At 44.8% G+C, this 16564-nt stretch overlaps 1 protein-coding gene across 11 annotated transcripts in view; it reads right to left on the reverse strand.

The window, feature by feature from the left end:
• bptf (bromodomain PHD finger transcription factor) overlaps nt 1-16564 on the reverse strand; it is a 194879-nt gene that overhangs the window by 86907 nt on the left and 91408 nt on the right. For all 11 annotated transcript variants that reach the window (XM_072483721.1, XM_072483720.1, XM_072483722.1 and 8 more), the window contains exon 14: nt 12481-15115. In XM_072483721.1, the coding sequence (XP_072339822.1) occupies nt 12481-15115 (2635 nt within the window). The remainder of the gene's footprint in view (nt 1-12480; nt 15116-16564) is intronic.

Below are 16564 nucleotides of genomic sequence, written 5' to 3' on the forward strand. Positions count from 1 at the left end.
CATCGAGTCTGCACCGGCTCTTTGAAAGAGCACCCTATCCCCATAACCCAGGAACACCACCCAACACGAAGGGCAATTTTAGACACCTAGGGCAATTTAGCATGGTCAATCCACCTAATCTGCACATCTTTGGACTGACAAGGAGACAGAACAGTTACAGGAACAGTTTCCAGGTATTTTTTCGTCATGTGCGGTGATCAGGGCAATGGCTAAACAAAGTCTATCACCAGAGGTTGAAGTCACACCACCATCAGGTGGTAGAATAGCCAAAACTATCCTTGAGGACGAGAATAATTCATAGTATGCGTTTGATAGGACTTCATTAATTGAGGCCCTGGAGCCAGACCCCAGAGTTACATAGATGAGCCTATTCAGCTCTCTCAGAAGCTGAGGGAGTTCCAGAAGAACAGAGTATTGATGAGGAAATGGAGACATCCCCATAAACCTGCAGACAAGGAATGGACAGTTGTTCATCAGATAGTGGTACTGCCCAAATATCGTGGGGAAATACTGTGGGTCGCACACAAATTCCAAAAACTCAGGCATTTTTTCTGGCCAAGACTGCATAAGGAGGTTGTGCAATTCTGTCGAACCTATCAGGAAATAGGTAAACCATAACATGTGATTAGACCAGCAGCTTTGATATCCAACCAGTTTTAAGAACCATTTTGTCAGGTATTGGTAGATTGTGTAGGACCATTGCCTAAAACGAAGGCAGGGCATCAGTACATTCTTACGGTCATGGATATGATCATCCAGAAACCATACCTTTAAGATCAATTACAGCTAAGCTAGTAGTAGAAAAGTTGGAAGTTCTTCACACGCTACGGCCTACCCATGGAAGTACAATTTGGAGGAGGAGGCCGCGGTAGAGGAGCTAAAGGGCAAGTGGGAGGAGGAGCTTGGGGAGGAGATTGATGAGGGTCTGTGGGCTGATGCCCTGAGTAGGGTTAATTCTTCCTCCTCTTGCGCCAGGCTCAGCCTAATACAATTCAAGGTTGTTCACAGAGCGCATATGACAGGGGGGAGGATGAGTAGGTTCTTTGGGGTGGAGGACAGGTGCTCAGGAAGTCCGGCAAATCACGTCCACATGTTCTGGTCGTGCCCGGCACTGGAGGGGTTGTGGAGGGGCCTTGCGAGGACTATGTCCAAGGTGTTGAATGTCCAGGTCAAGCTGAGCTGGGGGTTGGCAATATTTGGGGTAACGGACGAGCCGGGAGTGCAGGAGGCGAAAGAGGCCGGTATCCTGGCCTTTGCGTCCCTGGTAGCCCGGCGGAGGATCTTGTTATTATGGAAGGATGCGAAGCCCCCCAGCGTGGAAGCCTGGATAAATGACATGGCAGAGTTCATTAAATTGGAGAGGATAAAGTTTGCCTTACGAGGGTCTGTGCAGGGGTTTTCAGGCGGTGGCAACCGTTCCTAGACTATCTCGTGGAGCGTAAGGAGGAGGTCAGCAGCAGCAACCCCGGGGGGGGGGAGAGAGAAGAGTGGAGATGCCTCTTTCGGGGGGGTATTTGGGTGGGGGGGGGTGATTTCTGATTGTGGGGTTTTGTGTTCTTTCTTCCTTTTGTTATTGGGGGGGGGGGGGGGGGGGGTTTGTTATTAAAAATTGTTGGAAAAATTTGAATAAAAATATATATATATATATATATATATATTTTTTTTTTAAAGTACAATTTGACCAGGGTTCTAACTTTATGTCTAAAACTTTCCAGGGCATAATCCGTTGTATCAAGCAACTAAAGTCAACCGCCTATCACCCACAAATGCAGGGAGCTTTGAAGAGATATTATCAGACTCTCAAAACCACGATTAGGGCCTATTGCCATCAATATCAAAGAGATTGGATTTTTTACTATTTTCCACCAGGGATTCTCTGAATGAATCTGCTGGTTTTAGCTCATTGGATTGGATTTGTTTATTGTCACATGTACCAAGGTACAGTGAAAAGTATTTTTCTGCGAACAGCTCAACAGATCATTAAGCTTTTCCCAGGCAGTGGGAGGTGTAGATGAAATTGGATTGGCCTATGGCTATGAAGTCCATTAAAATTAATGAAAGAGACATGTCTAAAACAAAAAGACAAATCCTCAAAGTTGGATTACATGCCCACGTTTTTGGAGAGATTCACAGGAGCTGGTCAGGTAGCCAAAGAGCATTTAAAGGTTTCGGGAAAATAATGAAAATGTGGGCAAACACGCTAGATCCAGAACATCCCAAACTAGAGATCAGGGGTAGGATTCTCCGATCCTCCGCCGGGTCGGAGAATCGCCGGGGGCTGGCGTGAATACCGACCCCGTAGGCCGCCAAATTCTCTGGCACCGAATATTCGGCGGGGGCGGGAATCGCGCCACGCCAGTCGCCTCCCCCCCCCCCCCCCCCCGGCGATTCTCCGGCCCGCTGCTGTCATGCCAGTCCCGCCGGCGTGAATCAAACCACCTACCTTACCGGCGGGACTGGTGCCGGGGTCCTTTGGGGGGGGGGGAGGGGGGGGGGGGGAGGGGGGGGGGGCGCGGGTCCTTTGGGGGGGGGGGGGCGCTGGGCAATCTGGCCCCGGGGGTGCCTCCACGGTGGCCTGGCCCGCGATCGGGGCCCACCGGGGCACTCTTTTCCCTCCGCCTCGGCCACAGCCTTTACCATGGCCGACGCGGAACAGACCCCACCCTGCGCATGCACGGGGTTGACTTCAGCACCCGTTGACCCTCCCACGCATGCGCGGACTTCCGCCGGCCGGCGAAGTCCTTTCGGCTCCGGCGGGCGTGTTGCCAAAGGCCTTCCACGCCAGCCGGTGCAGCGGAAACCATTCCGGCGTGGGCCTAGCCCCTCACAGTGAGGGCTTGGCCCCTGAAGGTGCGGAGAAATCTGCACCTTTGGGGCGGCCCAACGCCGGAGTGGTTCCCGCCACTCCACCCCACCGGGGCCCCCCTCCCCGCTGGGTAGGGGAGAAACCCGGCCAAGGTTACCAATCCGACATAACAGAAACAAGAATGCCAAACAGCTTTTGAGAAATTAAGGAGCATATTGGTAACGAAACCAGTGTTGGCTGCCCCAATTTTCCAAACCCCTTAAAATTGTCCCAGATGATGCCAGTGAGCTGGGGGTGGGGGCAGTATTACTACAGGATGACGAGCCATGAATAGTGGGACTGGCGGGATACTTCTCAAAGAAACTAAGTCTGTGCCAATTAAAATATTCCACCATTGAGATGGAAGCGTTAGCATTGCTATGCTGAAGTTTATGTCCAGTAAGCCTAGTCTATATTGACCATCATCCACAACTAGGGGCTTTTCACAGTAACTTAATTGCAGTGTTAATATAAGCCTACTTGTGACAATAAAGATTATTGTGTGTTTGTGGAAAGATTTAAGTCTCTGAACTCAAGATTGTTCCATTAGAATTCTTTTGTTGCACCCTTTCAACTTAAAAATGCGCATACTTCCAGAAATGGCAATATTATCGCGGCTGCATTGTCACGAGTCCAAGTGCAGATAAGAGACAGATACAAGATTGGGGGAACCTATGTAGTGGGAAAGGGAAAAGGAATGGATGTGTGTTTTGTGGTTTGTGTCATATACCTAGTAATGAAAGGTCCTTGCGATGACGTTTAATCCCTCTAAGGGGGGGACATATGCAAGAGCCCTTCCAGTTTATTTCCTAGTTATGTTATTTTTATTATTTTGGTCTGTGGACCCAAAATTGGGATGTGTCTTTAAATAGAAAACTCAAACTTGAAACAGACTATTCGCCAGGACACTGCATTCCCAGGTTTTGTACTTTGAAGAGGAGAAGTCAGATTCTTCAGCACCGGGTGGTCTTAGAAACCAGTTGTGGAGGGAGCCTGTTTGATTGGTTAACTGGCAACCGGTAGGTTGGCCAGGGACAGTGTTCTGTCTGACAACGGTCAGTGATATATTCCTGAATGATGCTTTGAGAGAATTTGGCAAAGTGTTTAGACCTTGGAAGTAAAATGAATGCTCTCTCTCCTGCTTACTTAAGTGGAAGAACTGCTCTAATGTCCTGAAAGCAGCGAGTGCTTGGCACATCCTTTGTGTGAACCTGAAATGATACAGAGACTGCAGAGAAAGTAAACAACCTTGCCAGAGAAAACTATCTCAAGCCTCGAAGGAAGTACCACCAAAACGAAAGCCCTGAATTTTACCTGCAGACATTGACTGGAAAGGCAGTGCATCAGAGTGCGAGAGAGTGCGCAACAGAGCGAGCCCACGCGAGAGATGGACAAGTTACAAGGGGGGGGATAGCAGATAGTCAGTTACATTTTCTGTCCATTTAGTTATAATACTGTACATAATAAACAGTTACTTGCGTTTTTAAGTTACAAACCTGGTGACTGCAGTTTCTTGGGCTCAGCCAAGGACCTCGGGTATTTTAAATAAAATCTAATTTCACGTGTGTTGCGACTCTGGGTCAAGTGGTGCTGGAATTGGCCGTGCATTCGCTCAGGGATTCATGACAGCCTCCTGCTTCTGACTTCTCACCATTTGGGAAGTACTCCTTTCTATCCTTTTTATGCCCAAAGTAGATGAATTCACATTTTCCTAAATTGAATTCCACTTCACAGTTTTGACTAATCACTTAATCTATCATCTTTGTACCTTATAGAACATAGAACATAGAACAATACAGCGCAGCACAGGCCCTTCGGCCCACGATGTTGCACCGAAACAAAAGCCATCTAACCTACACTATGCCATTATCATCCATATGTTTATCCAATAAACTTTTAAATGCCCTCAATGTTGGCGAGTTCACTACTGTAGCAGGTAGGGCATTCCACGGCCTCACTACTCTTTGCGTAAAGAACCTACCTCTGACCTCTGTCCTATATCTATTACCCCTCAGTTTAAAGTTATGTCCCCTCGTGCCAGCCATATCCATCCGCGGGAGAAGGCTCTCACTGTCCACCCTATCCAACCCCCTGATCATTTTGTATGCCTCTATTAAGTCTCCTCTCAACCTTCTTCTCTCCAACGAAAACAACCTCAAGTCCATCAGCCTTTCCTCATAAGATTTTCCCTCCATACCAGGCAACATCCTGGTAAATCTCCTCTGCACCCGCTCCAAAGCCTCCACGTCCTTCCTATAATGCGGTGACCAGAACTGTACGCAATACTCCAAATGCGGCCGAACCAAAGTTCTGTACAGCTGCAACATGACCTCCTGACTCCGGAACTCAATCCCTCTACCAATAAAGGCCAACACTCCATAGGCCTTCTTCACAACCCTATCAACCTGGGTGGCAACTTTCAGGGATCTATGTACATGGACACCTAGATCCCTCTGCTCATCCACACTGTCAAGAACTTTACCATTAGCCAAATATTCCGCATTCCTGTTATTCCTACCAAAGTCACCTCACACTTCTCTACATTAAACTCCATTTGCCACCTCTCAGCCCAGCTCTGCAGCTTATCTATATCCCTCTGTAACCTGCTACATCCTTCCACACTATCGACAACACCACCGACTTTAGTATCGTCTGCAAATTTACTCACCCACCCTTCTGCGCCTTCCTCTAGGTCATTGATAAAAATGACAAACAGCAACGGCCCCAGAACAGATCCTTGTGGTACTCCACTTGTGACTGAACTCCATTCTGAACATTTCCCATCAACCACCACCCTCTGTCTTCTTTCAGCTAGCCAATTTCTGATCCACATCTCTAAATCACCCTCAATCCCCAGCCTCCGTATTTTCTGCAATAGCCTACCGTAGGGAACCTTATCAAATGCTTTGCTGAAATCCATATACACCACATCAACTGCTCTGCCCTCATCTACCTGTTCAGTCACCTTCTCAAAGATCTCAATAAGGTTTGTGAGGCATGACCTACCCTTCACAAAGCCATGCTGACTATCCCTGATCATATTATTCCTATCTAGATGATTATAAATCTTGTCTCTTATAATCCCCTCCAAGACTTTACCCACTACAGACGTGAGGCTCACCGGTCTATAGTTGCCAGGGTTGTCTCTGCTCCCCTTTTTGAACAAAGGGACCACATTTGCTATCCTCCAGTCCTCTGGCACTATTCCTGTAGCCAATGATGACATAAAAATCAAAGCCAAAGGCCCAGCAATCTCTTCCCTGGCCTCCCAGAGAATCCTAGGATAAATCCCATCAGGTCCCGGGGACTTATCTATTTTCAGCCTGTCCAGAATTGCCAACACCTCTTCCCTACGTACCTCAGTGCCATCTATTCTATTAGCCTGGGGCTCAGCATTCTCCTCCACAACATTATCTTTTTCCTGAGTGAATACTGACGAAAAATATTCATTTAGTATCTCGCCTATCTCTTCAGACTCCACACACAATTTCCCATCCCTGTCCTTGACTGGTCCTACTCTTTCCCTAGTTATTCGCTTATTCCTGACATACCTATAGAAAGCTTTTGGGTTTTCCTTGATCCTTCCTGCCAAATACTTCTCATGTCCCCTCCTTGCTCGTCTTGGCTCTCTCTTTAGATCTTTCCTCGCTACCTTGTAACTATCCATCGCCCCAACTGAAACTTCACACCTCATCTTCACATAGGCCTCCTTCTTCCTCTTAACAAGAGATTCCACTTCCTTGGTAAACCACGGTTCCCTCGCTTGACGCCTTCCTCCCTGCCTGACCGGTACATACTTATCAAGAACACGCAGTAGCTGATCCTTGAATAAGCCCCACTTATCCAGTGTGCCCAACACTTGCAGCCTACTTCTCCACCTTATCCCCCCCAAGTCACGTCTAATGGCATCATAATTGCCCTTCCCCCAGCTATAACTCTTGCCCAGCGGTGTATACTTATCCCTTTCCATCATTAACGTAAACGTCACCGAATTGTGGTCACTGTCCCCAAAGTGCTCTCCTACCTCCAAATCCAACACCTGGCCTGGTTCATTACCCAAAACCAAATCCAACGTGGCCTCGCCTCTTGTTGGCCTATCAACATATTGTTTCAGGAAACCCTCCTGCACACACTGTACAAAAAACGACCCATCTATTGTACTCGAACGATATCTTTTCCAGTCAATATGCTCTCATCTACATGATTTTTAATGCCACCTGTGTCATCAACAAAATTTGATATGTGGCTTTCGATCCCATCATCTAAATGGTTAACAAATAAGATGAATAGTTGAGGCCCTAACCTAGGTGCTTAGCGAATCCTGCTAGTCAAATCCTGCCAGTTAAGCGTACCTGCCCATTATCCTCTGCTTCTTGCTGCACAACCAATTTCCTAACCAGGTCAATAATCTGCCTTTAATTCCATGAACTCCATCTCTTATGACGGACTTGATCAAATGTCTTCTGGAAGTTCATATAAATAACATTGTCAGACATTTGCATGTCCATTACTTTAGTAACGTCTTTAAAAATTTCAATCAGGTTAATCAGACATGACCTACTCTTTACAGCTGTTGGCTGGATGGCTGGTTCATGATGTGGAGCAACACGGGTTTAATTCCCGAACCAGCTGAGGTTATACATGAAAGGCTGCTCAACCTTATTGCTCGCCTGCAAGTGTGGTGATCATCTAGTTAATTCACCACCAGTCAAATCTCTCTCAAAGGAGAGAACAGCCTATGGTCTTCTGGAATTGTGGCGACATTTACATTTTCACTCTTTACACATCCATGCTGGCTCTCCAATCAGCTGAAGTGTTCAGTCACCCTATACAGTATAGACTAAATTTCAGGACAACAGATTTTAGGCACCTCATCTCTTCAACAGCAGAGTGACATGCGTATCTTTTTCAACCTAAAAGAATGGCCCGTCAATCAAGAGAACTTCTGAAAATTATAGCTAGTGCATCTACAAAACCCCTCACCTAGAAAGAACAAAGAAAAGTACAGCACAGGAACAGATCCTTTGGCCCTCCAAGCTTGTGCCGGTCACGATACCCTAACTGAAAAAAAACATTCTGCCCTTACTTGGTCCCTATTCATCCTATTTCCTCCCTATTCATGTATCCATCCAGATGCCTCTTAAATGTTGCTAATGTGCCTGCTTCCACCACATCCTCTGGCAGCGCAATCCAGGATGCCACCACTCTGCATGAAAAATGTACCCCGCAAATCTCCCTTAAACTTTCCCCCACTCACCTTGAACCTGTGCTCCCTTGTAATTGACACTGTCAAGCTTGGAAAAAGCTTCTAACTATCCACCCTGTCTATGCCTCTCTATTTTGTAGACCTCTTATCATGTCTCCCCTCAGCCTCCGTCTTTCCAGTGAAAACAATCCTAGTTTATTCAACCTCTTCTCAAAGCCAACACTCTCAAGAGCAAGCAACATCCTGGTGAACCTTCTTTACACTCTTTTCAAAGTTTCCACATCCTGCTGATGATGTGGTGACCAGAACTGCACGCAATACTCCAAATGCCGCCTAACCAAGGTTTCATATAGCTGCAACATGATTTCCCAACTCTTGTACTCTCGGCTGATGAATGCAAGCATGCCATATGCCTTCTTAATCACTTTGGCCACTTGTGTTGCCACTTTTAGGAAACTGTAGACCTGCACGCTCAGATCACTCTGTATGTTCATGTCCCCAAGGGTTCTGCCATTTACAGTATAATTCATACCTAGATTTGATCCTCCAAAATGCATCACCTCGCATTTGCCCAGATTAAACTCCATCTTCCATTTCTGTGCCCAAGTCTCCAATCTATCTATATCCTGTTGCATCCTCGGCACTATCAGCAACCCTGCCAATCTTCACGTCATCACAAACTTACTAATCAGACGACCCACATTTTCCTCCAGATCATTTATATATACTACAAACAGCAAAGGTCCCAGCACTGATCCCTGCGGAACACCTCTAGCTACAGATCTCCATTCTGAAAAACACCCTTCCACCACTACTCTGTCTTCTATAACCAAGCCAGTTCTATATCCATATGGCCAGCCCACCCAGAATCCCATGTGATTTTATTTTTTGTACCAGTCTGCCATGTGGGACCTTGTCAAACGCCTTACTAAAGTCCCTATAAACTAAATCCACAGCCCTTCCCTCATCACGTTTCTATGTCACCTCTTCAAAAACTCACTGCATAGAGTCAACTCCACCTCCACGGGCGCAAGGCTCAGCCTGACGTAACTAAAAGTGGTACATAGAGCCCACTTAACATGAACCCGTATGAGTAGGGTTCTTCCCGGAGGTGGAGAATGGATGTGAACGGTTCCAAGGCGGCCTGACCAACCACGCTCACATGTTCTGGTCTTGCCCCAGACTTGTGGAGTACTGGACAGCTTTCTTCAAGGCAATGTCCAGTAGTGGTGGGAATGAGGGTAGAGCCATGCCCGAAAGTGGCGGTCTTCGGGGTTTCAGACCAGCCAGATCTATTCCTGGGAAGGAGGGCGGACGCCCTTGCCTTTGCCTCCCTGATCGCCCGCCGTAGAATCCTGTTCGGCTGGCGGTCAGCAGCACCACCCAAAGCTGCAGTCTGGCTGTCCGATCTCTCGGAATCTCTCCAAATGGAGAAAATCAAATTCGCCATCCGAGGGTCAGACGACGGCTTCCACAGAACGTGGGAGCCATTCACCCAATTGTTCCGAGACCTGTTTGTGGCCAACGAACTGGAAGAATAGCCAGGCAGCCAAGAATCAGGGGAAAGTAGCCAAAGCATGTGAGGGAGAGATACCCGGGGGGGGGTAAGGGGTAAACCCAAGAGGAAAGAAAGGCGAACCACAGGAGGGGGGAGGGGGGGGGGGGAAGAGAGAGACAGGGAACAATAGAGGAGAACCAGGGAGGCAGGGAAATGATAGCCGGAAGGAGGGCATGGGAAACGATAACAAACTTGGCATCTACAGGAACAGAGAACAAGGAGAATACAGGCGAAAGATGGGAAGAACGGATGAAGTGGAGGTGAGCGCGAGACGACAACGGCAGCGAAATCCGTCCGGGAGAAGCAAGTGACAACACCAACATCAGACCCATTCGAGTATTGCCCTCTGTAATTGTTTCTCCGGCACCTAAATGTATATCTACCTCCCCAGTCTCCACCCACACCCACCCAAAAGGAGAAAAAAAGTAGACAAACTGGTGTCTGAAAAAACTATAGAAATAACCACTGGAAGGAAAGCCAAGCCTAGATCAAATCATCCCTGTTAGTAATTCAACAGTTTCCATGCTGTGTTTGACTAAGAGTGGAGTAGAGAAAAATCATCTTCGGCTGGGCAGGCCCATGTATCGCAGAATTGTGCATTTCAAAGGCAGCAATTAAGTGTGTATATTGTCTGACTTGCTGCTTGGTCTCCTGGGCTTTGCACCAACAATATACTTGATATCCCCCCACTCACCAGGCAACAAGAAATACACACACAAATGTTGAACTTTGGCTTCCTGGATTACTAACAGATATAAGCTGCGTGTCTGCAGAGGGGCGCAGCACCATCCCATACAACTAGAGGGCAAAGGTGACAGAAAACTGTAAAAGAAGAATATTCTTATGTATCACTCAAACAGAGGCCGATATGGTGCCAGGGAACAATCAAGAAGTATTCAGACAACAACATTTGGCTGCAAGGTTGATAACAAGGAGGATATTTGTAGACTGCAGGAAGAGATCAAGACTGGTCAGGTGAGCAGAAGAGAATTCAACGCAAAGAAGTGGGAGGCGATGCATTTGGGGAGGTCAAACAATGCCAGGGAATACACAATGAATGGGAGGATACGGAGAGGTGTAGAGAAATGGGGGGGGCAAATAATTGACAGAAGGATTAGGGAGGGGAGGAGAAAGCCTTTTTCCACCCAGACGGTGATAGGGGCCTGGAGCTGACTACCTGAAAAAGGGTAAGAGTGGCAGAAACTCTCAACTAATTTAAAGGGTATTTGGATATGCACATCGGTGTGCCAAGTGCCCTAACCTGCACATCAATGGACCAAATGCTAGAAGTGGAATTTGGGTGGGTGGCTCGATTTTTGGCTGGTGCAGACACGATGGACCAAATGGCTTCCTCTGTGCAATAAACTTTCTATGATTGCAAAATAACGTGCAAAAGGCACATGCCAGAATTTCACAAAGCTCAATTGGATATCTTGCTACCAGGTCGAAGAATAGAGAAAATGAGGAATCAGCAGAAAATGAAGCACAGAAAAGTTTATGCTTGTAGTAGCAGAAAAAATAGAAAACGTAGTAAATAAATTCATTGCATTAGCGGCCAAAAGGAATATTGGATTCGTTGACCATTTTAAGAATATTGTTTCACAACTGTTTTTAAAAAGTAGTGGTTACCAGCACATAAAAGTAGGGCTTAAGTACAGCTTACCCATCGACTTACACTAAATCTCAAAGCTCAAGGAATTTCTTAATCATGTAGCTTCCCAAAATTAAAAACAAAACTTGCTTTAATAAAAGCAGCAAATCAGCAATGTAATGACAAATTGGGGAATCATTCGCATGAAACATCTATGCAACTCAGGAGAGACTTCATACCCATGACAAAGCAGCTCCCTTGATGGCTGAAGATTTAAAATCAATTAGTAGTTGAACCAGGCCACAAAGTTTTCAGGCTCAACCTACTAATCAATGCTGTGTTAGCTGATCTCAGCTGCGTGAGTAAACATACATTAAAACTGGCCCGGGAACCTTGCAACTAAGAAAAATAATGGTGTTTGCACTTTTGTTGTAAGTGCACTTGAGGGGCATGAAATGAGGAGTTCAAGTTAAATGATTAGCCATATTAATCGTTGAATATATTCAAGACAGATCAATAGGTCTTTGAATAGAAAGGTAATCAAAGCATGTGGGATAGAGTGAGAAAATGAAGCTGGGCAATTATCAGTCAAGATCACAATAAATGGTGAACGAGGTTTGAGAGGCAGAATGACATACTCATGCTGACAATCTTTATCTTCTTGTGCTTTTTGGACTAAGGTTGCAAGACTCAAGTGGTCTGGCATCTTTCACTATTTAAGCACACACCTGAATTAAGGCTATGTGGATGAACCACTAAATGACAACCAGCATTGCAGGGTTATATCGCCATAATAAAGAGTCAAAGGCTAAGGGAATAAAAATGGGGAGAAAATCGACAAATTGTGATGGCCATTCCAAAGTAGCAACATCGGTCAGGAATGGCAAGAAATCAACAGTTTGAATTGGAAAATCAAGTCCAAACACTACCAGGGTGAGGTAGTGACAGTCGTTGGACTAACAATCCATAGACCAGGTTCTATGGTGAAATTTGAATTCAATAAATTTCTGGAATTAAAAATCTAATGATGACCATGAAACCATTGTCAATTGCCATAAAAATCCATCTGGCTCACTAAAATGCATTAGGGAGGGAAATCTGTCGTCCTTACCTGGTCTGGCCTATATGTGACTCCTGATCCACAGTAATGTGGTTGACTTTTAAATGCCCTCAAGGATGGGCAATAAATGCTGGCCCAGCCAGCGATGCTCACATCCCGTGAACGAACAAAAAAAACTTTAATAACTACTGTAACCACTTTAAGAGTTAATTTAGAATACCTCCACGCAATGCCAAATGTTGGTCTCGGTGATGGATATGGCCAGATGTCCAGCGCGGGTTTTGCATTGTAGTTAAATCCTGGAACCTCTCGAATCCCAGATCGCCTGGCCAATTTCCGTAGGTCATCATTGGGCAGGACAAATATGCTCTTCTTGCTACTTTTGGTAATAAATTTACGGTATGAAGGAAGGGCTGTGCCAGACCTGGTCTTTTTGGGCCGACAAAACCGCATTAGTTTAACTTTGTCCTTGGTGGAATATTCCTTACTTACAGTCATGGTAGTTGTTGACATGCCACCTGGAGTGGCCACACAGTCCGTCACTGTGGTTGTGACTACAGTTTTTTCTGTGACTGTCATGGCATCTACTGTACTGTCCAGTTTTGGTGAGGTCACTTTTGTGAATGTTGTGGTTGTGGTCGTTGTTGAAGAAACAGCACAGTTCTTAATACAGGACACCACTGATGGAGTATTGCTCTGTAGAGAGGAAGCCTCAGTCACACTAACAACAGTTTTAGATTCTGTGGAAATGGTTGTAGTTGTGGTGGTCATTTTAGTAATAGTTTTAACCTCATGATCCCCATTGATATCACCAACTTCACTTTCCGATTGAATCCCGTTTTGCTCACTGAAGCTCTTGCTCAAAGTAGAGTCTGCTACAGAAATTAGGGGTGGAGAAGTAGCTTTTTTATGCAGTTGTCCATCTATTTCCAATGGTTTCACTATATTTTCAGTCTCTGTTGATTTATCCAAGGTAACATTTAAAAGATCTGACCCTTTGGAAGAACTTATTACCTCAGAAATATTAACTAACTTAGATTCATTTACCGGCAATCGTGCATGTTCTAACCTGGGTGCATTGGCCTGTGTCAATGCCTCATCTAACCTGGGTGCTTTTACCTGTGTGGCAGCATCATCTAAACTGGGTGGTTTTAGGTGTGGGACAGCATCATCTAACCTGGATGTCTTTACCTGTGGGGCTACATCATCTAAACTGGGTGCTTTTAGCTGTGGGACAGCATCATCTAACACGTGTGTCTTTACCCGTGGGACAGGATCATCTAACCTGGGTGCTTTTACCTGTGGGACTGCATCATCCAACAGGTGTGCTTTTACCTGTGGGTCATCATCCAAGTTGGGTACCTTTGTCTGTGGGACTGGATGATCTAACTTGTGTGTCTTTACCTGTGAGGCAGGATCATCTAACCTGGGTGCCTTTGCCTGTGGGACTGCATCATCTGTCCTGGGTGCCTTTAACTGGGGAACTGCATCATCATTGTGTGTGATTACACCATCATGAACAGCGGTTAAAATTTTTCCTTCTATTCTAATAGGCTTGTCCTGTAAATCACCCATGGTAATATCTCCATTCATAACGAGCTTAACCAGTGGGTCTTTTGCTGATGATTTTATTTCTTTTTCAGAGTTTACTTTGGTGCTGCTCTTTTCCTTAAAGGGTTCAATGTTATTAACAGCAGCAGATGCTTCAGATGGCACCAATTCATAGTTCTTCATTGCAACAGCTGATTTAGATTCCAAAACATCTTTTCCATTAACCTGATCAACAGGGTGCTGATGCTCCAGTTTGCCCTCTGCTGCTTCCATTTCAGAAATCTTATTTTCCATACAACCATCTGTGTCCATTTTTACAAGGCATCTATTTTCAATACTATTGCTTTCCCGGTGGACAGGGAATTCTTTTATACCATTTTCCTCAACAATCATTGGTCCATCACATTTTACAGAAATTGCTTCATTGGTTTGTGGGTCTATCTTTTCAGGATATATAATTCCAAGAATGTCTTTATTTGCCTTAATTTCAGAGCTGTTTTTTTCACCTGTCTCCATTAGATCACCACCACCTTCAACGACACTCTCTTCCATGTTTGTGTTTTGATTGCCATGGTTTCCTTCTGTTGCCAATGGCTCACAGATACTCTCATTTTTCAGATCAGAACCATCATTTACAGACTTTTTCCCCACAACTGATTGCAGGGCACTGCCTTCCGCACCATTTTCCCTGTTTTTTAAATGCAGGTCCTTTGTTTCATCACTAGTGACCATTGATTCAATATTATTCTCAGTGGTCTCCTTGGTATGTTTTTGGTTTGACTTGGCATTATCAATACCCGGATCCTTCAATGGTGCTAAAACTGGGTCTTTTTCAGGGGTCAAACCCGGCTTTTTCTCAGCAGTGCTTTCTTGAACTGATGCCATCCCGCGATCAATGGCAATTTTTTGAGAGATCTGGCCCACATGTTCTTTTTCCTGCACTACTGATTCAGGCTTTTTCTCAAGACAGTTTCCAGCCTGATCAGATTTCTGTGGTTCAGCTATGCTTTTCTGTTCATTTTTCGGTAATTTCATTAAGGCTTCTTGTTTCAGTTTTTCTTGCCGTTGTTTCTCTTCCATCGTAAACTGTTTTACTCGTCGATCCAACAATCCATCTAATTTAGAGGTTTTTACTCTCTTTTTATACCAAGTCCTGAGTTGAAAGGCCTCACTCACATTGAGAAGATCAGTTGAGATAAACGTTTCCTGTTCTTGTGAACCGGATTCATTTTTGGTCTCATCCAAATTCATTGGTTCCTCCTTTATTAACTTATCACCATCAGTTCTGATATTTTCATTGCTCTCTAAAATAAAAATGGTACAGTTAACACCAGGAGTTACATAAATGGGGAAACTGCCCTCCCTTGATATTTCCTGACTGACATTTTCCATTCTGGTCATAAACCAGTCTAATGGAGTGGCCTGGTGACACCCAACATGCCACTTCATAGAGCGAGTAATCTAGGTTGTCCCAGAGACAAAGAAGATTGTGGAAAGGGCTAGGGTAATAAAAATAAAAAAGAGGGAGAGTCCACTTACTCCAAACTAGTATCCTTCAAAGTCCAACTTAAAGACAACATAGGCATAACCTTTGAAGGGGTTTAGCTGCCTGTTGTTTGGACAGAAAACTGGATTCATTGACATGGTGCCAAATCTCTACTTTATTAGGTCTCAGTCCCACACCAAAATTAAAATACCAACATGGAGTTAATTCCATGGTTTTATTCCAGAACATAATTTTTCAAAGTGAAACAAAACACTGGTGGGTAAAAGGGCCAGCATATTTTAATGATTTGAAGATCTAATTTAGAATCTTAGGTTAAGGCAATTACGTCCACTGCTGTCTAATAAACAGATGTTAATTTTGAAAATGTTGCAAAATAGAAAAACTTGCAAGTCCAAAATAATGAGAAAAACAAAGGCTTCGGCTGATGGCAAACTTTCTTAGATATCTCAGTCTAATCAACTGCTTTGAGCATTATTGAACTGTGACATTACTGAGAGTCAAGCTAACCAAAGACATTCAAACACAAGTGTATCTGCACGGGCAGTCAATTTTCTTTCTTTTTTAACCGCTCCTGATTTCACTACAGAATTTGTGGATTAAAATAATATCCAGTGTTGCAGTATGCATGTTTTTTTAAAAACTTATCCTTTCATGGGACCTGGACGTCTCTGGCTGGGTCAGAATTTGTTGCCCATCCCTATGGTAGACATCTCAGTTCCTCGTCAACTTTTTAAATTACTTCCATCTAACTTCATTCCAAAATTATTAATTACAGATATAACCGACACCAAGATAAAAGCAAATTACCGCAGATGTTGCAATCTGAAACCAAAACAGAAAATGCTGGACAATCTCAGCAGGTCTGACAGCACCTGTAGAGAGAAAAGGGAGCTGACATTTCGAGTCTGGATGACTCTTTGTCAAAGCTGAGCTGAGCTTTGACAAAGTCATCCAGACTCAAAATGTTAGCTCCCTTCTCTCTCCATAGATGCTGTCAGACCTGCTGAGATTGTCCAGCATTTTCTGCTTTTGTAACCTACACCAATGTGTGATTTGAATGGTGGCTTCAGTGACATCACTGCACTAAGTTCACAGTCTGTTCATCATACTCACATTTTTCACGTACACATCATTATATGTTTGGACAAAAATTATAAATATCTCTTTCAAACAGATGGACATACATTTAGAGAACTACATTTCTACATGTAACCAGATTTATTCTTGTATTTTCCAAAGTAGCATT

This window comes from Scyliorhinus torazame, chromosome 18 (assembly GCF_047496885.1).
Source record: "Scyliorhinus torazame isolate Kashiwa2021f chromosome 18, sScyTor2.1, whole genome shotgun sequence".
In the NCBI taxonomy this organism is placed as follows: domain Eukaryota; kingdom Metazoa; phylum Chordata; class Chondrichthyes; order Carcharhiniformes; family Scyliorhinidae; genus Scyliorhinus; species Scyliorhinus torazame.